Below are 26968 nucleotides of genomic sequence, written 5' to 3'. Positions count from 1 at the left end.
CTGTGGGGAGAGGGTGTATACTGCCCGGCCTGTCTCAGGCGCCAAGCAATCAGATGCAGGCAGGCTGGGCGCCAATGCTGTCGTTTATTGCGCGGAATGGGGATGTGGGGGTTAGTGGGGCATGGGAGGCGTGGTGGGGGTTCTGCTGCCTCGACTTGTCAGTACATTCATCACGAAGGCGGGGACCCCCAGCCTCGCCCCCACACCCATGCACAGCCGGGACTGCCAGCCCCTGGGTGCCAGGCACTGGAGGGCGCTGTGTGTGCCGGCTCTAGGAAGGTCACTGGGGTGCGCATGAACAGGGGCCGGGCCGGTTATTGCATGAGCGCGATGGAGGGAGCGGGAAGCCGACGGGCCAAGTATTGCACTTAAACAGAATCCTCATCGGACGGAGGGCCACCTAAGAGGGTGGGGGCGGGCAGGACTCCACAGCCATCTCCTTTCGGCCACGGGGTGGCCCCGTCCCCTTTTCACAGTTGGGGGAACTGAGGCACCGAGGTGAAGGGAGCCCCCTCGCACACTTGCGAGGCCACCCCTGTGCGTAGGGGTGATGTGGGTGGGCGCTGGGTGATGAGGGGATGGCGGGGGCTCGGAAGGGGCTGCCCCGCCGGCCGGCCTGCCCGTCCAACTACAACTACCTACGACTCCTCTATGGCTTCTGGGGCGGGCGGCCGGGGCGTGCAATGGCATGGCTTTGGTCTGGATGAAGGCCCCGCCCCTGGCCCACCCGGGCCCGCGGGGCGGCGCAGCGAGGGTCACAAGTTGGACGAGAGGCGAGAGCGCGCAGAGTCCAGCGGGTCGAGGCCTCCAGCGGCAGCGGGCGAGGCCGAGTCCCTGTGGTCTGGGCTGGGCACAGCTGCCCGGGCGGCGGGCATGGGCCCCAGGCGTGGCGTGGAGCTGCTGGCCGGACGCGCTGAGGCTGCGGGGCCAGGCCCGGGGGCGCCGTGGGGCAGCGAGGGCTGCGAGGCAGAGAGCGGGCGCGAGGCGCGGCTCAGGCGGCGCGCGGGCAGCGCGGGCCCTGCGCGGGGCGCAGCTGGAGGGCTAGGCGCGCCGCCATAGGGCGAAGTCCGCGGCGCTCTGGGACTGGCGGGCGCACCCAGTGGGCTGGCAGCTGGTGCGGGCCCCGGTGAGGCGGTGGCAGCAGGAGCAGGCCCCGGTGAGGCGGTGGAAGCAGGAGCGGGCCCCAGGGGCAGGCGGCGCACAAGGCGCGGCGAGCCAAGCGCCAGCGGCCCCACTAGCGGGCGCGCCACCTGCGGGCAGAAGCTCATGGCCACCGCCTGCTGAAGCGTGGCAATGGCCGAGGTGACTTGCGGAGGTGGCGGCGGCGGGAAGAGGCCGACGCGTTGGCCCAACTCGGCCTGCTGCACCATCTCACGGTCGTACTTGACGATCTCCTGGATGATGGCATTCTCCTGGTTATTGAACACCCCCGAGTGGAGGTCATGCTGGACCTTGTGCAGCAGGATGGAGTTCTTCTTGCCTGGGGGCGAGGCGGGGGCGTCAGTGTGGAATGCTGTGGGCATCCCGCAGGCGCATCGCTGCGTGTGCTGAGCGCCGCCTGCATACAACAGCCAGGTGTTGGGCACCAACTCTACTGCCAGTGTGCACAGAACACCTGTACACAGCAAGCAGGGGTCAGCCACCTACTCCACAGCTTGTACACAGCTTCAAGTATTGAGCGCCTTCCATATATAGAGGACAGGTATCTAGTTCTGCTGTGTATAGGAAGCAGAAACTGAGAGCCTTTGTATTTAGCAAATATGAATGATCTGTATACAACAAGCACGAATCAAGCACCTGATGTGTGTAGCAAGCACATAGAGCGCCTGCTCTATACATAAAGCAGGTATGAGACACCTGTAAACTGCCAGTGTGCATGGAGCATTTCCTGTATACAGCAGTCATGTACTGAACCGCTGTAATATAGAGCAACACGCCCAGAACACTGCCTATTTACAGCCAGAGTGCAGAGTGCTTACCACCTGTGTAGTGAGCACCTGTTGAGTGCCTGCTGAATATAGCAAATATATCTAAGTACCTGCCACTCGAATTTATGTTGAACACCTACTGTACAGAGCAAATTGTTGAGTGCCTATTATATAAACACGTGTTGAGCACTTTCTGTACACAGGAAGTCTTCCCTGATCCCTTGCCACCTTGCCTAGTCCTGCTTTTCCAGCCATTGTGTTTATTCCCATAAGTAGCACTGAGGTCTACCATCTCCCTGCTCCTACATCTAGTCACCAGGAAGTCCTGAGGGCTCCACCTCTCAACTATTCCTGAGATCCCCCCACCTGCAGAATACCAATCTGATTGGGTCTCCTCCTGCCTAGACTCATCCGTGGCTATTGCTCCTGGTTTACTGTCCATATGCCTCTCCCCACAGCTCACAAGGCCGTGTGTGCCAGTCCCTGCCTGCCTCCACAGACTCCTTCCAGCGACCCTGGCTCTCTGGACTCCAGGCCACTTTCCCACCTCAGGGCCTTTGCATATCCTGCGTCCACTCCTAGAACATGCCTTCTCATCCTGATCTCCACTCAGCATCACCAGGAAGCCCCACCACTCCCCCTGCCCTCTGTGACGTAAGCTTCCTGAGGGTGGCACCCAAGCCAGCCTCATGGTCCACCATCTATACCTCTTGGCACATGGTAGGTGCTCACCAAGTAACTGCCAAATGAGCAGAGTTCTGCACAACTGAACACACCCAACACTTTCTTGTTCTTCGGATCGTGGGCTGTGTTTACCCCCGAGAGAGATCCAGACAATCTTGTCTCCTGTCAGCTGGCCATGCCCCCTCCCATCTCGTGCGATCCCCCTGCCATCACAGAGGGCCGACAGCAAGACCCACTCACCGATGCGGTCCAGGCGGTCGATGGCTACCGTCTCAAAGGCCCGCCGCATCATGGGGTACTCCTCCAGCACCTCGTTGAAGTTGTCCACGCTGAGCGAGTACAAGCGGCAGTAGGTGTCAGCCCGAACACTGGCTGTGCGTCGGCCCCGCGTCAGCAGGCAGATCTCTGCGTGTGGAAAGGGAAGCACCTTGGTGGCTCTGAATCACCCTGGGGACCTCCCAGCTGCCGTGAGCGTCGTCCAGCCCACACCTTTGCTAGGGCTGCCGTTCCACCCAGAGGTCCTTCCTAATGGCTATGCCTGCACCCATGTGACCTCCCCACGTCGCCCTCCATCCCCAGAAAGAGTCCAGCTCTGTTACCTGCTCCCCAGCCCCTGCAGATGCTCACCCCCAAAATAGGAGCCATCAGACAGCTTCATCTCCTTGTTGCCCTTGGTGAGCACGCTGACCACACCGTGCTGGATGAAGTACATCTTCTTACCAATGGTGCCCTCACGGATGATGTAGTCACCTGGCTGGAATACCTCGAACTTGAGTTTGGTCAGCATGGCCGTGACAAAGTTGGGGTCAGCATTGGCAAACAGTGGCATCGAGGCCACCAGCTTCCGGCAGTTGAAGTTGACAATCTCCTGTAGAGGTGGGAGGCAGGGGTGACATCAGGGCACAGGTCCAGCTCTTGATTCCATCTCACCTTTGGGACTGTTCCACCACTCAGACCCTCAGTTTCTTCATCTGTGGAAGGGGTTTAACACTTTAGCCTGAAAGCCAGCGTCTTACTTATTTAATGGGCAAACACTAGATTTTGTCACCAAAGACAGGAGGAAGAAAAGATGCATGCTGATTCCATACTTAACACTACTGGCAATGCCAACGAAAGCAATTAGACAAGAAAAAGTGACTGCAGACGTAAGACTTGGAAAGGGAAAAGTAAAACTCACTTTACTATCACTTTTAATGTGACTACTGGAAAACTCTAAAGAACCAATGGAAAACTAACAAATAAGGGAAGTTAGTTATAATAACAACTGATAGAAAAAGTCAACATAAAAACCAAGAACATTAAAATGAATCATTGTGGTAGAAGTCAGGCTGACAGTTTGCCCTTGGCAAAAAAGCGTCTGGGGGACTGAAATGTTCCATGTTTGATCTGGGTGGTGGTTACATGGGGATTTCAATTTACAGAACATCCATTGAGTATGCCCTTACAACATGAACAGTCTTCTGTAAAATGAACTTCAATAAAAAGGAAAACTCTCTTTAAAATCAACAGCTTTTATATATGCAAATGAAAACCTTAGAAGAGGATACAGTGGATGAGAAAACCCCATTTAAACCACCATAAAGAGCTACGTAAAATAGTGTGGTATGAAGGTCGCAGTACATGTCCAAATGTGTATAAAGAAAACTCAGAAATGTTCCTGAAAGACACAGGAGACATGAACACACTGTGTTCTAAGATAGAACTCCTCACCATCATAAAGACAAAAGATACCCATTCTCCCTGTTCATGTACACATCTCACATGATACCAATAAAAATACCATCACATTATCCCAATAATAACTGGAGATAGTCAAGTTCATTTAGAACAAGAGAAAAAAAACAGCAGGAAACCCATGAAAAGGGAAAGCAGCGAGGACTAGCCCTCCAAGATATTAAAACATATTGTAAAACTTCACGCACAGAAAGCAGAGAGACCAACAGAATAGAGTAAAAACCCAGAAAAGACCCAAGTGCAATGGAACTTTAAAGGGGTGAAGCCAGATGTTTCAGCCCCATAGCAGATGACCAGAAAACAAAATGGCAATGCGTACATACTTATCAATAATTACATTAAACGTAAATGGATTAAATGATCCAATAAAAAGACAGGGTGGATGAATGGATTAAAAATATGACCCATCTATATGCTATTTAACACTACTTCACTTCAAATAGAAACACACAGAGCCTGAAAGTGAAGCAATGGGAAGAGATATTCCATGCAAATAGAAATGACAAGAAACCTGGGATAGCAATACTAATATCAACCAAATAGACTTTAAAACAAAAAATGTATAAACAAAGACATTACATAATTATAAATGGGTCAATCCAAGAACAGGCAATAACAATTATAAATATCTATACACCCAACATAGGAGCACGTAAATACATAAAGCAAGTATTGATGGGCATAAAGTGAGAAACTGACAGCAATACAATAGTAGGGGGCTTTACTACCACTCACATCAATGGATAGGTCATCCAGACAGAAAATTAATAAGGAAATAGTGACCTTAAATGTCACGTTAGACGAAATCAACTTACTAGACATTTATAGAACATTTCATTCCAACTGCAGAATACACTTTCAAGTGCACATGGAACATTCTCCATGATAAATCACATATTAATCCCCCAAACAATCCTCAATAAATTCAAAAAGATTGAAACCATATCAAGTGTCTTTACCCACCACAATGGCATAAAACTAGAAATTAACTACAGGGAGAAACCTGGAAAATACACAAATATGTGGAGACTAAACAACATGCTACTAAACAACCAATGGGTCAAAGTGGAAATCAAACAGGAAATCAACAATGACCTTGAGACAAATGAAAATGAAAACAACTTTTCAAAATTTATGGGATGTAGCAAAAGCAGTTTTAAGAGGAAAGTTCATAGCCATACAGGCTGACCTCAAGAAATAAAACAACCAAATAAACAATCTAACTCTACAGCTAAAGGAACTAGAAGAAAAACAAACCACAAAGTTAAGATCAGAGTGGAAACAAATAAAATATAAAAATTTTAAAAACAGTAAAGATCAATAAAACTAAGAGCTGGTTCCTTGAAATGATAAACAAAAATGAAGACACTACCATAAGAGAAAAACTATAGGCCAATATTCTTTATGAAGATAGATGCAAAACTTCTCAATAAAATATTAATAAACTGGATTCAACAAGACATCTAAAGCAGGGGTGTCCAAACTGCGGCCAGTGGGCCAACTGTGGCCCGCAATCCATTTTTTATTGGCCCGCAGCAAGTTCCAATAATATATTTAGTTTACTTAACTAACCAGGTGAGGCAATACGCACTTCACCTCGAGTGAGTGGCCCGGCTGTTTGTGTATTTTACCGCATATGGCCCTTGGTGAAAAACGTTGAAAAAAGTTTGGACCCCCCTGATCTAAAGGATCATACACCACGACCAAGTGGGTTTTATCCAGGGGATGCAAGGATGGTTCCATATCTGTAAATCAATCAATGTGATTGATTCATTAACACAATGAAGGATAAGAACTGTATGATCATCTCAATAGATGCAGAAAATGCATTTGACAAAATTCAACATCTTTTTATGATAGGAACTCTCAATAAAATGGGTGTAGGAGGAAAGTACCTCAACATAATTTATAAAGGCATATATGACAAGCCCACAGCTCATCCCATACTCAATGGTGAAAAGCTGCAAGCATGTCCTCCCAGATCAGGAACAAGACAAGGATGCCCCCTCTCACTGCTGTTATTCAACATAGTACTGGAAGTTCTAGCCAGAGCAATCAGGCAAGAGAAAGAAGTAAAAGGCATCCAAATTGGGAATGAAGAAGTAAAGCTCACTATTTGCAAATGACCTCTACCTATCTATCTATCTATCTATCTATCTATCTATCTATCTATCTATCTATCTCCCTAAAGACTCCCTCAAAAGACAATTAGAAACAGTAAAATTGCAGGATACAAAATTAACATACAAAAAGCCACTGCATTCCTATATACTAACAGCGAACTATTAAAGAAATTAAGAAAACAATACCATTTAAAACTGCAACAAAAGGATAAAATACCTAGAAATGAACTTAACAAAAGAGGTAAACGACCTGTACACTGAAAACTACAAGACATTGTTGAAAGAAATTGATGAAGACACAAATGGAACGATATTCCGTGTTCATGGACTGGAAGCATTAACATTGCTAACATGGCCATATTACCTCAAATGATATACAGATTTAATGCAATCCCCATCTGAATCCCAATAGCATTTTTCACAGAAATAGAACAAAAAATCCTCAAATAGCATTTGTATGGAACCAGGAAAGACCCTGAATAGCCAATGCAATCCTGAGAAAAAAGAACACAGCCGCATGCTCCATACTCCCTGACTTCAAACTATACTACAAAGTCAAAACAACATGGTACTGGCCAAAAAACAGACACAGACCAATGGGACAGAACTCAGAGCCCATCAATGAACCCACTCATATGACCAACTAATTTTCAACAAAGGAGCCCAAAACATTCAATGGAGAAAGGACAGTCTCTTTAATAAATGGTGCTGGGAAAACTGGACGGTCACATGCAAAAGAGTGAAACTAGATTGCCATCTGAGGCCACACACAAAAATTAACTCAGTGGATTAAAGACTTAAATGTAAGGGGCTGCCCGGTGGCTCAGGCAGTTAGGGCTCCGTGCTCCTAACTCTGAAGGCTGCCGGTTCGATTCCCACATGGGCCAGTGGGCTCTCAACCACAAGGTTGCCAGTTCAATTCCTCGAGTCCGGCAAGGGATGGTGGGCTGCACCCCCTACAACTAGCAACAGCAACTGGACCTGGAGCTGAGCTGCGCCCTCCACAACTAAGACTGAAAGGACAACAACTTGAAGCTGAACAGCACCCTCCACAACTAAGATTGAAAGGACAACAACTTGACTTGGAAAAAAGGCCTGGAAGTACACACTGTTCCCCCAATAAAGTCCTGTTCCCCTTCCCCAATAAAATCTTTAAAAAAAACCCAAAAAGACTTAAATGTAAGACCTGAAACAATAAAACACATAGAAGAAAACATAGGCTCTAAACCTATTGACCTTGGTCTCAGAGAAGCTTTTGTGAATTTGACCTCAGAGGCAAGGAAAGTAAAAGCAAAAATAAAGGAATGGGATTACATCAAACTGAAAAAGCTTCTGCACAGCCAAAAAAAAAGAGATCAATAAAACAAAAGGGCAACCAACTGAATGGGAGAAAATATTTGCAAACGATACCTCAAATAATGGGCTAATATCTAAAATATATAAAGAACTCATACAACTCAACAACAAAAAGACAAAGAATCCAATTAAAAAACGGGCAGAGGATCTGAACAGACACTTCCAAGGAAGACACACAGATGGCCAACAGATACATGAAAACATGCTCAACATCACTAGCTATCAGGGAAATGCAACTCAAAAAATTAAGAATAGAGCTACCATATGACCAGCAAGCCCTCTTCTGGGTATCTACCTGAAAAATTTGAAAATACTTATCTGTAAAGATATATGTACCCCTATGTTCACTGAAGCATTATTCATGGTGGCCAAGACATGGAAACAACCTAAGTATCCTTCTACTTATGATTGGATAAAGATGTGAGACACACACACACACACACACACACACACACAATGGAATACTACTCAGCTGTAAAAAAGATGAAATACTGCCATTTGTGACAATATGGATGGATCTTGAGTATCATGCTTAGTGAAATAAGTCAGATGGAAAAAGACAAGAATCATAGGATTTCACTCATGTAGGCTATAAAACAAAAAGCAACAAACAAACTCAGACAACAGAATGGTGGTTACCAGAGTGGAAGTGGGTGGGGGGAAGACATAGAGGGTAAAGGGGGTCAAATATATGGTGACAGAAGGAGACTAGACTTTGCATGGTTAGCAGACAGAGTATACCTGTATTATGAAGTTGTATACCTGAAATTTATATGATGTTGTTAACCAATGTTACCCCAATAAACTTTAATTTGCAGCATAAAGAACAGCATAAAAACTGGTACTGGCATGAAAACAGACACAGAAAATAGATCAATGGAACAGAACAAAGAGCTCAGAGATAAACCCTCGCTTATCCAGTCAACTAATTTATGACAAAGGAGGCAAGGATGTACAATGGGGTACAGACAGTCTCTTCAGTAAATGGTGTTGGGAAAACTGGACAGATACATGCAAACGAATGAAATTAGGCTACTTTCTTATGCCATATACAAGAATAAACTCAAAACAGACTAAAGACTTAAATATAAGACCTGAAACCACAAAACTAGACGTTAATGGGCAGTAAACTCTTTGACATCTGTCTTAGCAATATCTTTTTGATATATCCCCTCAGGCAAGGGAAACAACAAAAAATAAATAAATAGGACTACATCAAACTAAAAAGTTTTTGCACAGCAAAGGAAACCATCAACAAAACGAAAACAACTTACAGAATGGGAGAAGATATTCACCAATGATATATCCAATAAGGGGTTAATATCCAAAATATATAAAGAACTCATACAACTCAAAACCTTACAAACAATCCAATTAAAAATTTGGCAGAGGACCTGAATGAACATTTCTCCAAAGAAGACACACACATGGCCAATAGACACATGAAAGATGTTTAACATCACTAATCATCAGGGAAATCAAATAAAACCACAATGAGATATCATCTCACACCTGTCAGAATGGCATCATCAATAAATCAACAAACAATAAACATTGGTGAGGATGTGGAGAAAAGGGAACCCTCGTGCACTGCTGGTGGGAATGTAAACTGGTGCAGCCACTGTGGGAAACAGTATGGAGGTTCCTCAAAAAATTAGAACTAAACATAGAACTACCTCCTGACCCAGCAATTCCACTGCTGGGTATTTATCTGAAGAAATTTGAAAAGATATTTGCATCCCTGTGTTCACTGCAGTGCTATTTACATTAGCCAAGATACGGAAGCACCCTATGTGCCCATCAATAGAGGAATGGATAAAGATGATGTGGTATATCTACAATAGAGTATTACTCGAATACAAAAAAGAATGAAATCTTGCCATTTGTGACAACATGGATGGACCTAGAATGTATTGTGCTGAGTGAAGTAAGTCAGACATAAAGACAAATACCTATGATCTCACTTATATGTGGAATCTAAAGAACAAAATAAACGAACAAACAAAACAGAAACAAACCTATAGATATAGACAACAAGCTGATGGTTGCCCAAGGGGAGAGGCGTGGCAGGTGGGAATAAGAACATAAATGGAAAAAATGAAACTACAAGCATTAGAAGAAAACGGGTGAATTCTGCTAAAATCTACATGGATACAGCAAGCATTAATTGTGAACCTGCTCTATTCAGCAAGCAGGTGTTGGGGTCTACTGTGTACAGCAAGCATACATGGAACTCCTGCTGTATGCAACATAAAAATCACCCATGTCAAGAAAAGAAAAACAAAGCAAAGTTAAAAGACCAACGACCAGGGTCTGGCCCGGTGGCTCAGGTGGTTAGAGCTCCGTGCTCCTAACTCCACAGGCTGCCGGTTCGATTTCCACATGGGCCAGTGGGCTCTCAACCACAAGGTTGTCAGTTCAATTCCTCGAGTCCCGCAAGGGATGGTGGGCTCCGCCCCCTGCAACTAAGATTGAACACGGCACCTTGAGCTGAGCTGCTGCTGAGCTCCCGGATGGCTCAGTTGGTTGGAGTGCGGGCTCTCCACCACAAGGTTGCCGGTTCAACTCCCACAAGGGATGGTGGACTGCGCCCCCTGCAACTAGCAATGGCAACTGGACCTGGAGCTGAGCTGCGCCCTCCACACCTAAGACTGAAAGGACAACAACTTGAAGCTGAACAGCACCCTCCACAACTAAGATTGAAAGGACAACAACTTGACTTGGAAAAGAGTCCTGGAAGTACACACTGTTCCCCAATAAAGTCCTGTTCCCCTTCCCCACAAAAAAAAAAAAAAAAAAAAAAAAGACCAACGGCCATAAGGATGGAAATTTGTATGACAGAGTTAAAGTCCTCCGCGTACGCGGTCTGACAATTAAGTTTGTGAACTCATCCTAGAAAAAGTTCTACACACCTCATTGCTGAATATCACTACAGTCACCTTCGAAGTACTCCCCTTGGGAAGCTATGCACCGACGCCAGCGCCTAGTCCACCCTTCAAAGCAGTTTTGGAACTCTTTTTCTGGAATGGCCATCAGAGCTGTCGTCGCATTACACTTGATGTCCTGAATGTCATCAAAATGTCTTCCTTTCAATATTTCCTTTATCTTTGGATAAAGAAAGAAGTCATTGGGAGCCAGATCAGGTGAGTAGGGCGGGTGTTCCAATACAGTTATTTGTTTACTGCCTAAAAACTCCCTCACAGACAGTGCCATGTGAGCTGGTGCATTGTCGTGATGCAGGAGCCATGAATTGTTGGCGAAAAGTTCAGGTCGTCTAACTTTTTCATGCAGCCTTTTCAGCACTTCCAATTAGTAAACTTGGTTAACTGTTTGTCCAGTTGGTACAAATTCATAATGAATAATCCCTCTGATAAAAAAGGTTAGCAACAGCCTTGCAACAAAGTTCGCGAACTTAATTGTCAGACCTAGTATATAATTTCTTAAAAAAAAACCACACCAAAAGTTCTTTAGAAAAACAAGCAAAAGTTACGGACAGTTCACAGAATGAGAAGCACAAATAAAACAGCCCTAAATACACAGGTCACTAGTGCATCTGGAAACGTCCCTCAGCTGGGATCAGGGGTCCCTGGCGTTGCGGCTGGGCGTGCAGCACAGCACAGGCCCTCAGCAGAGACCAGACACTGCCCTGGACCCTCCGCCCGCTGTCCAGAGCCCCTCCCGCAAATGCGCGAACAAAAGCGCCAAGATGCGCACCCGGTACTGCGCCCAGGGGGCCCACGGAAGGGACGGGGCGTGCAGAGAGGTGGCCGCACCCAGAACCGGAAATGGAAGGATGTAGCAAGAGGGAATTTCCGGCTACAGGACAAGGACGGAAATTCCTGAATATATGTGGTTTTGTAAACTGGCCTTCGGAATTGTGCAAACATTTAAGTAATTATCAAATACAGGTTGCCAAGGCCTGGGGTAGGGGGACGGGGAGTGATGGCTCAGGGGCACGGGTGTCCTTTTGGGGTGATGGTAATGCTGTGCCATTAGACAGTAACAATGGTTGCACAGCTCTGAATATACTAAAAACCACTGAATTTTATGCATCTTGTTGTCTATGAGTCATATTATATGAATGAATGGATGGATGAATAATTATCAAATACAATTAAACATCTTCAGTGTCATTAACCACAGCACCTGCTCCCTAGGAGGCAATGTCTGTGAATGGCTCCCCACCCTCAAAAACACAGCATGGGGGGTGGGGGGAGGTTAGGAGGGCGCAGTGCCCCCTTCCTCTAGCCCTTATTAGCTTCCCTCTCCATCCTTGCCCCGTTTCCTAAGGGCCCTGGCCGTGCCCTCCACCCAGGACAACACAGGCTCACATCCACCTGGCTCAGACATCACCACACCAGCCCCCTGCCCACTCCAGTCATTCCCAGAGCTTCTCCCATTGGTCCCCCAAGGGCACAAGGCAGGGTCACAGATGGCACTCAGTAATTGATGGAAGAGTATTGTGGGCTGAACTATATCCCCCAAATATGTTGAAGTCCTGAACCTCCGGTACCCAGGAATAGGACCTTATGTTGAAATAGGGTCTTTGCAGATATCATTAGTTAAAATGAGGTCACACTGGAGTAAAGTGGGCCCCAAATCCAATAACAAGTGTCTTTATAAGAAGAGGTGACACACAGGGAGAGAATCGTGCAAAGACAGGCAGATGTTTGGTGTGACATATCTATAAGCTAAGGGATACCAAGGACAGCCAGGTACACCAGAAGCTGGAAGACATAGGAAGGACCCTCCCCTGGAGCCTCTGGAGGGAGTGGGACCCTGTGACACCTGGATCTGGGGCTTTTGGCCCCAAAATGTGGAAGGATGAATTCCTGTTGTTTTAAGATGCCCAATGTGTGGTTACTTGTCACAGCCGCCCCAGGAATCTTGCCCAACATCCCCCAGGCTGTTAGGGGCAGAGCAGGCATTCCCAGGACAACCTGCCCTGGGCTGGCCCTCTCCAGGCTGCCTTTCCTCTGCTTGCCCCCTCTGTCTAATACACACTCCAAATAGGGTAAGTGGAGTCCGCTAGAGGGTGAGAGGACCCAGGGCTGCAGGGGCTGGAGGCTGGCGGAGGCACCATCTAGCTTGCTCCCTCCACGCCCATCTCTGGGACTGGCAGCCTGACTGGGGCATCTGGATCCCCAGTTGAGCCCAGGGCCCACAGCCACCTCACCTCCCGCAGGGGCCCGTTGAGTTCGCCCAGGATGCTGTCCTCGTCAAACATCTTGCCCTGGTAGCGGTGCTCGTAGTAGTCGTGGATCTTCTGGCGGAAGTCAGCAGGCAGCTTGTGGAAGGACATGTACTGCTCCACCTGCTTGTACTGTAATGGGGCGGGGGCCTGGGTCAGCCTCACCGGGTAACAATACACATGGCCACCCAGTTACATCTGGGTCCCAGATCATCGCCGATGACCTTTAATATGAGCAGATCTTGGGCCATCCTTAGGACATGCACATGCTAACAAGTTATTCCTTGTGTCCTGAAGTTTATTTGGCAACCCCACCCCTGGGAAATGGGTGCACAGCCTGATTCCAGGCTCCCAAGATGCTGGAGCCCCATTCCAGAGGCCCCCAACTCTGCTTGTGGCCCTGGCACCCCTCCCCCAGGATCTTCCTATAAACCACCTGCTCAGCCCCTAAGGAGGGCAGGGATATGGGTACGAGGCAGGGGTGCCAGTCCCTGCTGTCCCCAGGATGGCACCCCCAGGGGTGCCCCAGCCCGGTTTCTGCCCCGGCTCCACCCGGCCACAGCTGCCCTGAGCTCAGCGGAACCCGTGACGGCAGGCGGGTGGCGGCACCAGCTCATGTTTGGGTGTGAGGCTGCGGCTTCTGGGCAGCCAGGGTGCTGGGCACTGGGCCCAGCTGACCCGGCCGACCTAACTGGCACTGCTGGGGGTGTTCCTAGCTGCCCGGCCAAGGGCAGCCAGGGCAGAAAGACAGCTTGGGCATGGTGGGGAGGCCACACTCGTCTTTAGCCTTAGAGAGGGAAACCAAGGCAGAGTAGACCTCGAGGTTGAACTACAGAAAGGGCTGGCTTGTGGGGACCAGCGCCTGCTGTCTCTCAGCCCTTCCCGGTCCCTGGCCCTCAGACTAGCTCCATGGAGGCTCGCCCCACCGCAAGGCTCGGTCCAAGTAGCCAAACATCCTTGCTCCCCAAGAGGCCTCTTCCGTGGGCCTAGACAACCGGTATGTCCTCGAGTGACCCTGAGGAACTTCTACTCCTAACCACAGCCACAGACCCCTCTAGAATCCCCATGCCCCCAGACCTTCTCTTGGTACTGGCGCCTCGAAGAGTCCAGTGACTGGATGAGGGCGGTGGCGTGGCCGATGAACATGGCGTAGCAGGTGGCGCCCACGATCATACTTAGCATCGTCAGCCAGATGTCGGTCATGCTCTCAGGTGCCTGCCGTCCATACCCGATGCACAACATATGGCTCATGGCCTTGAAGAGCGCGAAGGAGTAGAGCTCGCTCCACGAATGGTTCTGCAAGGCCACCGGTTGGTGGGTGGGCAGGCGCTCATGGCCCCCAGGGAGCCCCTTGGCCCAAAGGGCCGCACCTGCCTGTCCTCCCCTCCCCCAGGCACCTGAGGTGACAAGCTTCCCACGTCCAGAGGTAACCGAGAAACAGCACATGTGCTACAGTGAGTGGCAGGGACAAGTATGAAGCTGCTTCCCCACATCACTCCTAGGGAAACTGAGGCTCAGAGGGGCCATAGCCTGGCCCTGGGGTCTCAGGAGCCCCTATCCCTTTGTATCTGCTGATCAGTGTGTCTGTGAGGCCAAGAGGATGTGAAAGTTTCAGGGACACTGGGGCCGGTAAGCTGGGGACACTGGAATCCAATCAGAGGGGGCCAGGAGGGTGGAGGCATCAGGCAGAGCCAGGAGGACCCCCCCCAACTCCCCCAACAGTCCTCAGTTGACCCGGCAGGGGGAGGGGTGCAGTGGGGCCTGTTCAGGAAACAGGACAGTATGCCGGGTGTCGGGCCAGACAATGAGCTGCCTCAGCCAGGCAGCTGTGCCAGGCGCCGGTGCACGCCTGAGGGTGTTCCCTTTGCTGCTGCCCCTCGCTCATCAACTACCCCCTGCTCCTGCCCGGGTCTGAGCACATCCCACCCCACATGTGCCGGAGGCTCAGCCCTCTGGGGCAGGAGAAAGATTTCTTGTGGTGCTGCCGGGAACCCAAGACTTGGCCCATTCAGCGGTCGGTATTTCAGCCAGGAAGCAACTGGTGACTGGGACTCGCTTGGAGGATTTTTCTCTCTTATGGTCCATGATACTACGTTCTTATTTGTCTTTTAAATACATTTATGTACATAGAAAGTGGACTCAATCGGAAAAAACATGATGATATGTCTAGGTGACAAAAGTTGTCACAGTCACACTGGAATGATCAAGGAGCTGCCTGTCCATGGTCCCAGAGGGCACGAACCTGGGACCTCTCTGGGATTCACTTTGGGGTCTGTAAAGCGGGGATGGGATCCGGTGGGGCGTGGCCAAGCGGGGCGGGGCCCAGGGCGGGGCGCTCACCACCATGCCGTTGATGGACACCCAGCAGTTGCGCGGGAAGTCCTGCAGCATGGGCACCAGGAACTGCAGGCAGCCGTCCCAGTGGCACAGCAGCAGCATCATGCTGATGAGGTTGCAGATGCGCATGACCGCGCTCGCCAGGTCGTAGGTCATGTGGAAGATCTGGGGCGGGGAGGGCATGTGAGGGAGGAAGGCGCCCCCAGACCGGACCTTCAGACCCCTCCTTGCGCCCCCCACTCCCAGGGGGTCCCACTGCCTTTCGGATTAATGAAATGTCCTGCAGGAGAGCACGTGGCCCCTGCCCAACCTGCCCCCACGCCCCTCTCCCAGGACCACCTCCCTTCCTGCAAACCTTTCGCTGCCCGATTACCCCCCCTTGGAGCCTTGTCGCTGCCCTGGAAACGGGGCAACATCGTTGGGGACAGGTGGTCCAGAGGCAGTTTTAGATTTGGGGGACAAGGGTGTAACTTCACTTCCGTGAGCCTCAGTTTCCCCATTGCCAATGGAGCTGTGGATTCCTCCTCTTACAGGGCAGAATGAAGGGAAAGGGCGCGGGTGTGTCAAAGGTCCACGCTGTGTTCTGACCCCAGCCGGCGGCTGTACACCCTTCTGGGACCCCGCTCGTGGCCCCCACTATGCCCAGGTTCCACCCCCTATGGTTTGTAGGCCCCTTACAGCAACCCTTAGGACCCTGCCCCAAGCCCCCATGACCCTTCTCCTGTGCCTATAAACTCGTTCTCCCTGTGGCCCGGCTCCTAGGTCCTCATAGCCCGTCTAGAGCCTTCCATCATGGCCCCACCTTGTTGCTCCTGGTGTCCTCACAGCGCCACCCCTGCAGCCATGGCCCCGCCCACAGCGTGTTCTCTCACAGCCCTGGCCTGCAGCCCATGCCCTCACCTCCTCCCATTGGTGGATGTAGCGGATCAGGCGCGACAGGCGCAGCAGGCGGAGCAGGCTGAGGATCTTCGTGAAGCGCACGATGCGCAGGGCGCGCGCCGTCTTGTAGACCTCAGAGTCAATGCCTTTCTCCACAATGAGGAAGATGTAGTCCACGGGGATGGAGGACACAAAGTCCACCACGAACCATGTGCGCAGGTACTTCTTCTTGATCTTCTCGGGGTCCAGGATGATCTCGGTGTTGTCCTCGATCACGATTCCCGTGCGGAAGTTCAGCACCAGGTCCATGAGGAAGAACGTGTCCGAGACCACGTTGAACACGATCCAGGGGGCCGTGGTCTCGTCCTTGAAGAAGGTGATGCCCACCGGGATGATGATGAGGTTTCCCACCATGAACAGCAGCATGGTGAAGTCCCAGTAGAACCTGAGGGAGGCGCGGGCCGTCAGCCCCCACCCTTGCCCGACGCGCGCAAGCGCCTTCGAGGGCCAGCCCAGATTCCGCCTCTCGCAAAGCCAAGACTTTGGCCCTGGGTCATGGCTAGTGGACTCTGCCTTCAGGAAGTCCTCCCACCCCCCGACAGCACCCCACTGCCCACTGGAGTTCCCCAACTCGAGGCCCTCCCACTGGCCCAGTTCCGACCTTCCCTTCGTGAAGCACAAGACCTCACAGAGCCTACGAGAATACTGAAAAATTGGCTAAGCGTTTCCCTTGATCAAAAGGCCCACTGCGCCAGGCACAAGGTTGGTGTCCAAGGGACAAGAAAGGAGAGGGGAGACAAGCAGAGAGGTGGTGAGTAGAGGGCTTGGAATGAGGCGGGGGTGGCGGTGAGGGGGGACTGAAGGGTACAGGGTGGGAGCTGGACATGGCAGCTTGATGTCGGGCTGCAGGGCCTGGACGCTATCCTGAGCAGGCAGGCTTCCACATGGGGCACTGGCTATATTTCCATTTCAGGAAGCAACCGTGGGGGCCACCAACAGGGAGGCAGCGGGGTGCCAGTCCAGCAAGGAGAATGCCAAGGCTGGGCAGGGCCAGAGCGGAGGGCTGAGACCGTGGGAGCTATCCAAGCAACAGAACTTGGCAACTGCTGGGACATTTAATGTGACAAATACGCCTGAAAAAGTGATGACTGGTTGCTTCCATTCCCAAATACACTCAGGACAGTTACTGTGTTTCCCTGAAAATAAGACCAGGTCTTATACCGTATTTTCCCGAAAATAAGACTGGGTCTTATATTAATTTTTGCTCCAAAAGATGCATTAGGTCGTATTTTCAGGGGATGTGATTTTTTCATGTACAACAATCTACATTTATTCAAATACAGTCATGTCATCATCGTCTTCTGGAAAATCGTCATAATGTACTAAATGCGTCTGTCTGGCTGATGATCTTAACTGGGGCTTATTTTCAGGGTAGGTCTTATTTTTGGGGAAACATGGTACAGGTCCCCGAGGTCGATTCTAAAATTCTACCTGGAAAGTGCTCTCAGAAAAGGACCTGTCCATTCAAGCAATATCTATTGATGGCCAGGCACGGAGTTCTGAATAAAGTGTCCATGAGGACAGATGCCTCAAAAGACCACATGGACAGATGACCGGCCCTGCAGCAACTGAGAAAATATAAGTCAAAACCACTCTGAGGGAGAACTGTCTGTTCCTCAAAAAGTTAAACCAAGTCACTATATGACCCAGCAATTCTACTCCCAGGTGTGTACCCAGAGGACTGAAAGTGGGGACTCAAATAGGTGCTTGTGCTTCCACGTTCAAGGCAGCAGATTCACAGCGGCCACAAGGTAGACACAGCCCACATGTCCATCCACAGATGAGCGTGGCCCATCCACACATGGGAGTGATACTTGGCCGCACCACAACGTGGATGGCAGCTCAGTGACAGCAACCAAACACACAAGGACACACAGTGTGTGATTCCATTTATGTAAAATGTCCAAATAGGTACATCCACAGACAGGAAGTAGGTTCGTGCTTGTCAGGGCCTGGGGAAAGGGGCTGTAGAGTTTCTGTTTTGGAAAATGAAAAATGTCTAGAAATGGATGGGGTGATGGTTACGCAACACATTGTGATTATACTTTATGCCACTCAATTGTACTTTTAAATGGTTAAATGCCAAATTTTATGTTTTATACACGTGTTAACATTATAAAAGAAAAAAACACTGAAGCCTTGGGGGGGGGGGTCTCAGTGATGAGCAGGTGCCCCAGATTGGGGGGTCTGAGTCCCACACGCTGTCTAGATTCAGGCAAAGGAGGGTGTCAAATTTTGAAGTCAATTATTTGATTTTGCCTTTAATGCTGCGAGAAGAGCACCCACCCCCAGATTATGTCAGCCTTTTCAGGTTTCTTTGGGTCTTCAAACCCAGGCGGGTTTATGCAGGGCCCTCCCCATCGTGACTGGAGTCCCTACGTCCACTCAGAGAAAGTTCCATCACATGTGTGTGGGACAGTATTTGGAAGGACAGTGTCTGGAAGGATGCCACTCCCTGGGCTCCTCTGGGATGGACAGAAGATGAGACTGAGGTTCCCAGGGGCTGGAGTGTGTAAATAAAAAGTTGTGAGCCCAGAACTGGCTACAGTGAGCTCCCTACTTCGGAGCCTCTGTCATTTGGCTCCTTCTGGACAGCACAGCAAAGGAAGAGCTATTAACACCACGTCTGCTGGCTGGTGCTCCACTCCAGGAAACTGATCCCAAGGAAATTGTCCAAGAGGAAGAGAAAAGTGATTTGGACCAACATGTTCACAGGAGCTCAGTATGCAAGAGCCAAAGGTTGGAAGGGACCCAACGTCTACCACTGTGGGGGCAGCAGCCAGCCCTGGCTGACACCCACTTCTCCCTGCCCACTGGCAGGCGTGACTTTGGGCAGGTCCCTCCAGCCCCTGCAAACCTCAGTCTCCTTCTATCCATCCCAGAGGAGCCCAGGGAGTGGCATCCGTTGAGGGTCCTTCTGGGCACTGTCCCACCCACATGTGATGGAATCTACTCTGAGTGGACTTGGGGACTCTGGTAATGATGGGGAGGGCCCTGCCTAAACCCGCCTGGGGATGGAGGAGCTCAAAGGGCTGACATAAAGTGGGCAAAACTGCCAGAAATTCCAGACCTTCTTTTGCCTGAATCTAGACAAGGTGTGGGGCTCAGACCCCTGATCTGGGGCACCTGCTCCTCCTTGAGACCCCTGGGCCCCAGCATCCAAAGGGGTTCAGGGGCCCCACCTGTCTGCTGCCCCCTCCCCCACTCCCAACCTCCAGAGCATCCACTGTAGAGCTCCTAATCCACCTCCACCCTCTGGAATGAGACCTACCTCTCCCCCATTTCAGGGCCCGTGCCCTGGTACAGAGCAAGCAGGAAAGCGTAAGTGAAGGCCAGCAGGCCTAGAAACCAGCTAAATGGCCACAGAGCATGAGGGCATGATCCTTGACAGGTGACACTTCAGACATTCCTTTTATTCCTGGGGTGTGGGAGAGGGCAGGCAGCAGTCTCCCCCACTGACAGACCAGAGAGTGGGGGCAGGAACTGAGAGCTGGCCCAGGGCCTGTCCTCTGTCTACGGCCCACTCTGGAAACTCCTCGCTCAGGGCTCGAGCCCAGCCCCATCGTGTGCTGTGTCCTGTCTTCCCACTCTGGGTGGTGTCCCCCGGGCTTATGAGGAGTTGGAGCAGAGGGCAGGGGACTGGACAGAGGCTGAGGGACAAGACAGCCTGGGGCCTTCCCCAGGGCCTCCTGCTCCAACTGGGATGCCCCCAAATGGGCCTGCTGCCTTGACCCGTGTGCTCTCCAGCCAGCCTGATTCCCCTGGAAAGGGGCAGGCGAAGCAAGAGTCCTGGGGTACTCTGTGGCGGAGGACAGAGGAAGCCGGGGTGCCTGCCCCAGCATGCCACATTTTCCTTGCCCTGCCCAACCCCCTTGGGCTGTGCAGCCTGGGACTGTACTCTCCTCTGAGCCACAGTGCCTCATCTACCCAATCCTGGCAGCCCTTTCCTCAATGGGTCACCTCAGGGACCACTGGGATGTCACCAGGCAGCCAGAAGGGGGTGGCACACAGTTAGCCCTCAGCTACCCAGAGCCTTCGATGACGATAATTAAATTCTGTGTTCTAAAATCTTCCCTAACAACAGTGGGGTCCCCGCTTCTGTGGACACACCGGGAGGGCAGTGGCCAGTGGGCCAGTTCACAGCTTGTTTGCGGAGAGAAGCGCAGGCCAGAGGGACACAGGGATGAGGCTGGGGTTTCCCTGTAGATGGGAGGGAGCCTGGACCCTCTCCCAGGTGCACCTGCACAGGCTGGTGACCTCAGTGGGGCTCTGGTGGCCACCAGCATGACCTCAGTCCTGCTTTAGCAGCTGCCCAGCCATTCTCTTGGCTCAGATGGAGAAACCAAGTCATGCCAAGTATGAAGTGACAAGACCCTGGTGGCCAGACACACCCCGCTGGCTGGAGGTTGGCTGAGGCCCTGTGGCTGTTGGTCAGGGACATGGTGAGCTCCCTCCCTGCAGTATGTGCGAACCAGGAACCTGGGGAATTACAGATGGAAAATCCAGGGATTAGGGGCCCGGTTAGTGATTAAGGATGAGCAGGGGACTAAGAATTAGGGGCCTGAGCCCTCAGATGTGAATTATGGAGAGGTGAGTGTCACGGATTAGGAAAGGGAGATTCTTATGGGGGAAGACACTGGACTCTGGGGTGATCCCAAGGCAGTACAGACTGGGGGCCAGTGATGTGCAAGGCCTGAAGGATACACAGCGACCAGATAGACCTGCCTCCCTCACGGCCCCCAGCCGGGCGGGGAGATGGGTCCTCCACACAAACAGACGGAAAGGATCCTTCAGAGAGTCTACTCTAGCCAGGGTGGACAGGGAGGGCTCCTTGGAGGAGGTGGCAAAGTATGGGAGGCACTGTACCTCTGGCAGAGGGAGCAGCAAGTGCAAGGGTCCTGTGGCTGATTGGGGTTTCCACTTCCAAGGCTGGCTGGGCGGCCTGGGGCTGGAGCAGACGGAGTGAAGGAGGTAAGAGGAGATGAAGGGAGGCAGGCAAGAGGGGGACTCGGCAGGGTCTTGGAGGCTGCGGTCAGGAGAGGTTTTAAGTGAGGGGGAAAGATGGACACATGTATCTTAAGATGCCCCTGCTGGCAGCCGGAAGGCCAGGAAGAGGGCAGAGGACAGTGTCTAGGCAGGAGATGGGGGTCACCTGTGCTCGCTGGATTTGGGGTGGGTTTGTTAATGGGGGAAAGTGAGGCAGGATCTGGCCTGTGCAATCGGGTGACTGAGGAAGGGGCCCCCTGAACCCTGGGGATTATCCTTGGGCCCTGGGGTGTTGAAGCAGGAGACTTGGGGATGTAAAGTTTTAAAGCAGGGAATTCAGGGACCAGAGATTCAAAATTCTGGCAGGAAGGCCCTGGAGTGAGGAGGCCATGGCCACCCACCGCCCATGATCTTCCTAACTGGGGAATGGGTTTGTCCACTGCCCCCCACTCCAAGTGCCTTTGTGCAGGGTCTGCAGTCAGGGAAACCCTCACCCTTGCTCCCCCCCCAGCCCTGGATAATGTGGGGTTTATTCCTGTGAGCTAATGTAGGGATTTGCAGAGAGCCCCCCATCCTGATCTCCTGTTGATCCACTGGGCCATCTGGCGTGGGGGACAGAGGCCTTCAATGTGGTCAGGTTGTTCAAGCCCCTTCCAACAACACAGTTCTGAGGGGGACCCCAGAGGAGGCGACAGAACCCATGCAGGTCCATGGGTTCTGGCTTTGTTTAAACTGCTCTGAGGGCCAGGAAAGAGACCGACTCATCTCTGTCTCCCATGCCAAGCCTCGAGTGGTAGACAGTTCAGGAACATTGAACTGAAAATCAGCAGCAGCAAGAGTGACTAAAGTCAGACCTCAGAGGCACTCATAGACTTAAGATGAAAGGCAGTAAGGAAGCCACTTGCCCAAACTCTCTAGGAAGATGAGGACTCCACCTCCCCAGACCAGAGCTCCCCCAGACCTGCCCTGTACCCATGCATGCCCCTCGGCAAGTTCAGAGACATCCTGGGTGCCCACTGTGACGGGACCTAGACAGACCCTCACACCCATGGTGAGCGCTGAGGGGCAACTAGGCAACACCAAATGAAAAGGCTGCTTCTGAGTGTCCGGGCAGCAGACACGATAACAGGTTGAGAACAGCAGGGCACATGGCCTGGGGGAGGCGACGTGTGAGCTGGGAGTTGAAAATCAGAAGCACTGAGGTGAAGGCATGCACAGCAGGGGAGACCAGCTCCTGCAAAGTTACTCCATAGGCAGGGGAGGAAGAAGGTGCGGGTTTTGGGGCCCAGAGAGGTGCTGGCATGGCTGGGAATGCCAGACACCTCCTTCCCCTCGTACCACCACCATCGCATATCTGGGGAAATTGAGGCAGGTAGGCACTCAAGGCCAGGCATAGGCTTGAAGTAGACAGCCCCGAAACACCCTCTGCTAACATCCCTGCACCCTGGATGCCCCATTGAGGGTCTCGCAGAACGAGGCATAGGCTGGGCTGTTCCAGTTTACCAAACAGTAATTGTCCCGTTCTTGGTGCCAGGCAGGTGCCAGGCCAGTTTTCATGGGATGGGCTCCACTGGCAAGCAACGAAGTCATAGCTCAAGGAAGTGGAGACACCACCTCATCACCTCCCTTTCCCTTTTAAATCGGGTACAGTGTGTGGGCACGGACCCACCAACGGGGGGATGGTAACTGTATCACTGGGTTGTGGGGACACAAGGAGACAAAAGCAGGAAAGTAGATCAAGAAAGTCCCCTCCCCATCACTCCATGAACAGTTTTTTTAAACATAGACTTAAACAGAGAGGACGCATGGCACACTTCTGGGCACCCCCAACATCTGGAACACCCCCAGAATGTCTTTTCCTCCCATGTCTTCTTGTCCTGGATGGAACATGGCCAGAGGCCAGGCTGCCTGGCAGTCAAGAGCTTGGACACAGGGGCCAGCCTGCCCAGGTGTGAATCCCTGATCTGCCCCAGATGAGCTGTGTGGCTTGGGGCAAGTGACTTTACTCTCTGCCCCCTTTCTTCATGTGTATACACGGGTGGCTGCAGCACTCACCGCACAGCTGATGTGAGGATTGAATCAATATTCATAAGGTGTTCCCAAAGCACCTGGCCCAGGAAAGGAAGCACTGTTCTGGTCATGTGCTTGGGTCCTGTCTCTAAATCAGAAGGGTCTAGAAGGAGCACAGTTCCCACAGAATGGGAGTTGTAGAGGTCCTGCTGCACCCCAGCTTTGCTACAGTCTGTTTTTCTATTTGACTGTGGCTCCCCCAGTCCCAACTACAGGTCATTAGCCCCCTCAATGCTTGTTCACCCCATTTTACAATTTATCTCCCCAGCCCAGACCATGTGGCCTGCCCAGGGTTCCACAATAGGGCACAGGATGGGGAGCCCGACTGCTCTAGGCACCCTTCACCTAAACCCCACACTACCTCTTCTGCAGCCAAGAGGAAGACCAGGGCCACCCACTGCCCCGGGGAATGCTGCAGGCAGATGTCCTGGAGGAAATGGGGAATGGGGGGAGTGGTCACTTTCTGTAGCTATCTCCCCCAGCCCACATGTCCCCATTGTCCCTTCCCAGATAGCTGGCACTAGCTCCCCATTTCATATGACCCTTCACAACCGGGACACTGACCCAAGGGCTCCTAGCCTGGACCACCTAAAGAGGAATGCTGAGACCCCGTGCAGGTGGAGGCCATCCAGATGCACCCTATCTGGGCTGCCCTTGGGTCCCCCCCTCCACTGGCCTCTCAAAATCCAAGCCATTGGTCAAGGCTGTATTCACCTCCTAGGGAAGGTCTGGGGGGTGAAATGTTGGAATCCTGGACTTTATTCCAGGTTTTGTCCTGTACTTGTGTGCCCCTGGGCCTTAGTTTCCCCAGCTGTCAAGTGGCGACCCCCGACGTTGGAGGCGGGAGGGGCTCAGGCCTGGGGTGGGGAGACCCGCAGCGTGCTGACATCTGATAGGCTCTGAGAGGAGGCTGGGCCGCTGTCCGTGGTCCTGACACCGCTCCTGCTCTGGGCGCGTCCCACATGGCCCCCACTCACGTACACATAACCTCACATCCACTGCCCACCGGTGCACACCCACCCGGACACACGCACACACACACACACACACACAATCTCTCCCTAACACAGCACTGACCCACCACGCAGACACACCCCTAGGGACACGCCTACCCCCGCCCCCGTTACTCGGCCCACACCCTCAGGACACTCGGCCCCCCTAAGTCACATGCTTGTGATCACATACACGGTCTGCAGTGATACGCACAGTCTACACTCGCAGGCCACAGAGCGCACGCCCAGGAACAAGAACTGCAAACATACACCGCGGTGACCCTGCACCTGGCCTCGCTGAGCCTTTCCACGCATCAGTCAACTGGTTTAAGTCATATCTACATCTACACACCCACCGACAAGTGCACACCACCCAGCGGCAGGGACTGATGCGGTTCAGAGAAGACACAGCCGGGAAACCCCAGTACGCTCAGCGCCCCCTCCTCGCGCCATACTCAGGCCGGGCCCGGACGCGCCTCCCTGCGGCATGGGGCGCAGGTGGAGATCTTGGGAGCAGGCTGTGTCCGCTTAACCCTTTCTCCGCCAGCCTCTCCTGGACGCGTCCTTCCCGGGCGCCCTTCCTTCCTCCTTCCTTCTGCTCCGCCGCATCCCCGGCGCCCACGTTCCCCTCTATTCGTCCTCTGGGTCCATCCGAGCACAGACCCTGGCCCTGCGGCCAGTGATACGAGACCACTCCACAGGGTGGGGGATGTCAGGGTGCGTGGGAGGGGAAGCGCCAGGGTCCCGGCGGGAGTATGCGCGCGCCTCCCAGTGCCCCTCCAAGGGCGGAGCTTCGCGCCCAGGTCATTCTGGGGCGGGTCCCGGACGCGCCCGAGGTCACCGAGGGTCCCCGAGGTCACCCGCGGGGCACGCCGCCCCACCCTCCCCGAGGCGCTCCAAGGACGGTCCCTCCGGGTGACGGTACCTGAAGTCGCTGTACGGGTGGATGATCCAGGCCCCCGCCGACTTGACGCGCTCCTGCTCGCGCTCTACGGCCTTCTGGCTGCCGAACATCCGCAGCGAGAACTTGTTGACGCCCGGCTGCAGGAGCGCGCCGAACTGGCGCTGCATGAAGCTGGCCTGGCTGCCGTGTGGCTCTCCCGCCGGGCCCGCCTCCTCGCTGCCGGCCTCGTCCGCCGGCCCCGGCCCCGCGGCTGCCCCACGGCACGAGAACGACACCTTGGGCCCCCGCGCCGGGCCCTCGAGCCCCGCGGGGCTGCACTGCGGCTCACCGCGCCCGCACTCTCCATTAGGGCTGCCCTTGGCCGTGTTCGCGGCGCCCGGGGTGCCCGGGCGGCCGCACGAGCTGTCGCGGCTGCGGAGCCGGGCCCGCGGGCCGCCCTCGTCCGCCGCCTCCGGGGGCGCCGCCTCGGCTCGGGCCGACTGCTGGAGGGGCGCGGGCCCGGGGCCCGGAGGGGGCGCGGGCGGCGGCGGCGGCGCCGGCCCAGGCGCGGGGGTCGCGCCCGGGCTCTCCCCGGGCCGCCCGCCGCCCCCGCGCGCGTCCATGGCGAGGCGGCGCCGGGCAGTGCGGAGCTGAGCCGCCGCCGCCGCCGCCGCCGGCCCGAGCCCGAGGGAGGGGGAAGGCGGGGCGGGGCGGGGCGGGGCCGCGGGGGCGGAGCCTTGTTTGCTGGGGAGGGACGGGAGAAGTCCCGCCTCTGCCCGCGCCCCCTGCGGGAGCTCCTCGCCACAGCCCTGCGCCCGGGAAACTGAGGCAGCGAGGTCGGGGACAGCCCAAGGTCACGCGGCCCGAGGCCTGAGAGACTCGCCCACTCCTGTCCCAGAAAGGGAAACTGAGGCCTGCAAAGCGGAAGGACGCACCCAAGGTCACCGAGCCCAGCCACGGGGCCTGAGCCTCTTGCGACCTTGGCGAGGGCCTCGGATTCGCCTCTGCCCACAGCGCCGGGGTCGCGTTAACCGCTGCCAGTGGGGCTCAGAGAACGGGGGCCGCTCCAGTTCCAGCCTCTTTCCTTTCTGTAGGTTTGAAAATGTCCATAATAAAAGAATGTTTTTAAAAGCCACGGAGCCCATGCATGTTCACTTGAGGGTCCTGGGCAAAGCCCCTTGGGAATTGAATGTACTGTGTGGGGTGGAGCAAAATGGGGTCAATGCCACCAGTCTCCAGGCCCACAATCGTCCCCTCACCCCCACCTCCTGCATATGAGGAAACTGAGGTCAGTAGGAAGAGCTACCCAAGGGTGCTGGCGACCCCCACACTTAAACAGTGCCCTAAACCACAGTGGGGGCTGGGGTTCTTCTGTAAGGCTGGTTGGGCTTTAAAATGGGGAAGCGTCTGGGGTCACAGGGGTCCCAGAGCCGGCCACCCCTTCCCACAAGATGCCCACATGGGAGCCTGATGCCCATATGGGAGCCTGACAGTGCTGCCCCATTTCTCTGCCCCAGCCAGCCCCTAGCTCTGAGAAGACACCTGAGGATCAGCTTCTGGGGCCAGAGCCAGGTTGGTGTTGGGTGAGGTGGGAGCATTAGGCCCAGGACTCTGCCCCTAGCCCCCTATTCCCCCCCACACACACACACACTCCCCCCCAACCAGAGTGGCATAGGTGTCATAAGAAGGGGGTGGAAAGACATGGTGACAGAGGGAGGAGACAGAAGAGTGGGAGAAACACTCCG

At 53.2% G+C, this 26968-nt stretch overlaps 2 protein-coding genes across 6 annotated transcripts in view; one reads left to right on the top strand and one right to left on the bottom strand.

Moving 5' to 3' along the window:
* The window catches only part of POLRMT (RNA polymerase mitochondrial), a 28545-nt gene extending 25692 nt beyond the window's left edge, over positions 1–2853 (top strand). For 2 of the 4 annotated variants that reach the window (XM_088792174.1, XM_088792173.1), the window contains one exon: positions 2387–2853. In XM_088792174.1, coding sequence (XP_088648300.1) covers positions 2387–2586 — 200 coding nt within the window. In that variant the 3' untranslated portion in view covers positions 2587–2853. The remainder of the gene's footprint in view (positions 1–2386) is intronic. The other 2 variants (XM_088792175.1, XM_088792176.1) reach the window with 1 other exon arrangement.
* Positions 66–25879, bottom strand: HCN2 (hyperpolarization activated cyclic nucleotide gated potassium and sodium channel 2). 2 transcript variants are annotated; one of them, XM_088792177.1, is made up of 8 exons: positions 25266–25879; positions 16254–16677; positions 15357–15518; positions 14094–14312; positions 13002–13148; positions 3240–3480; positions 2853–3017; positions 66–1558 (listed from the first exon to the last, which is right to left on the bottom strand). In XM_088792177.1, the coding sequence occupies exons 1-8, from the start codon at positions 25844–25846 to the stop codon at positions 756–758; spliced, it is 2742 nt and encodes a 913-aa protein (XP_088648303.1). In that variant the 5' UTR covers positions 25847–25879; the 3' UTR covers positions 66–755. The 2 variants fall into 2 exon arrangements, with proteins under 2 accessions (XP_088648303.1, XP_019571553.3); XM_019715994.3 differs by having other exon boundaries at positions 66–1480; positions 25266–25876.
* Positions 25880–26968: the final 1089 nt, after the last annotated feature.

The sequence above is a fragment of the Rhinolophus sinicus genome, chromosome 15 (genome assembly GCF_057876585.1).
Source record: "Rhinolophus sinicus isolate RSI-liver-muscle chromosome 15, RSI-T2T, whole genome shotgun sequence".
Lineage (NCBI taxonomy): Eukaryota > Metazoa > Chordata > Mammalia > Chiroptera > Rhinolophidae > Rhinolophus > Rhinolophus sinicus.
Note: the sequence above shows the minus strand (reverse complement) of the source record. Positions and strands in the feature narration are given on the sequence as shown.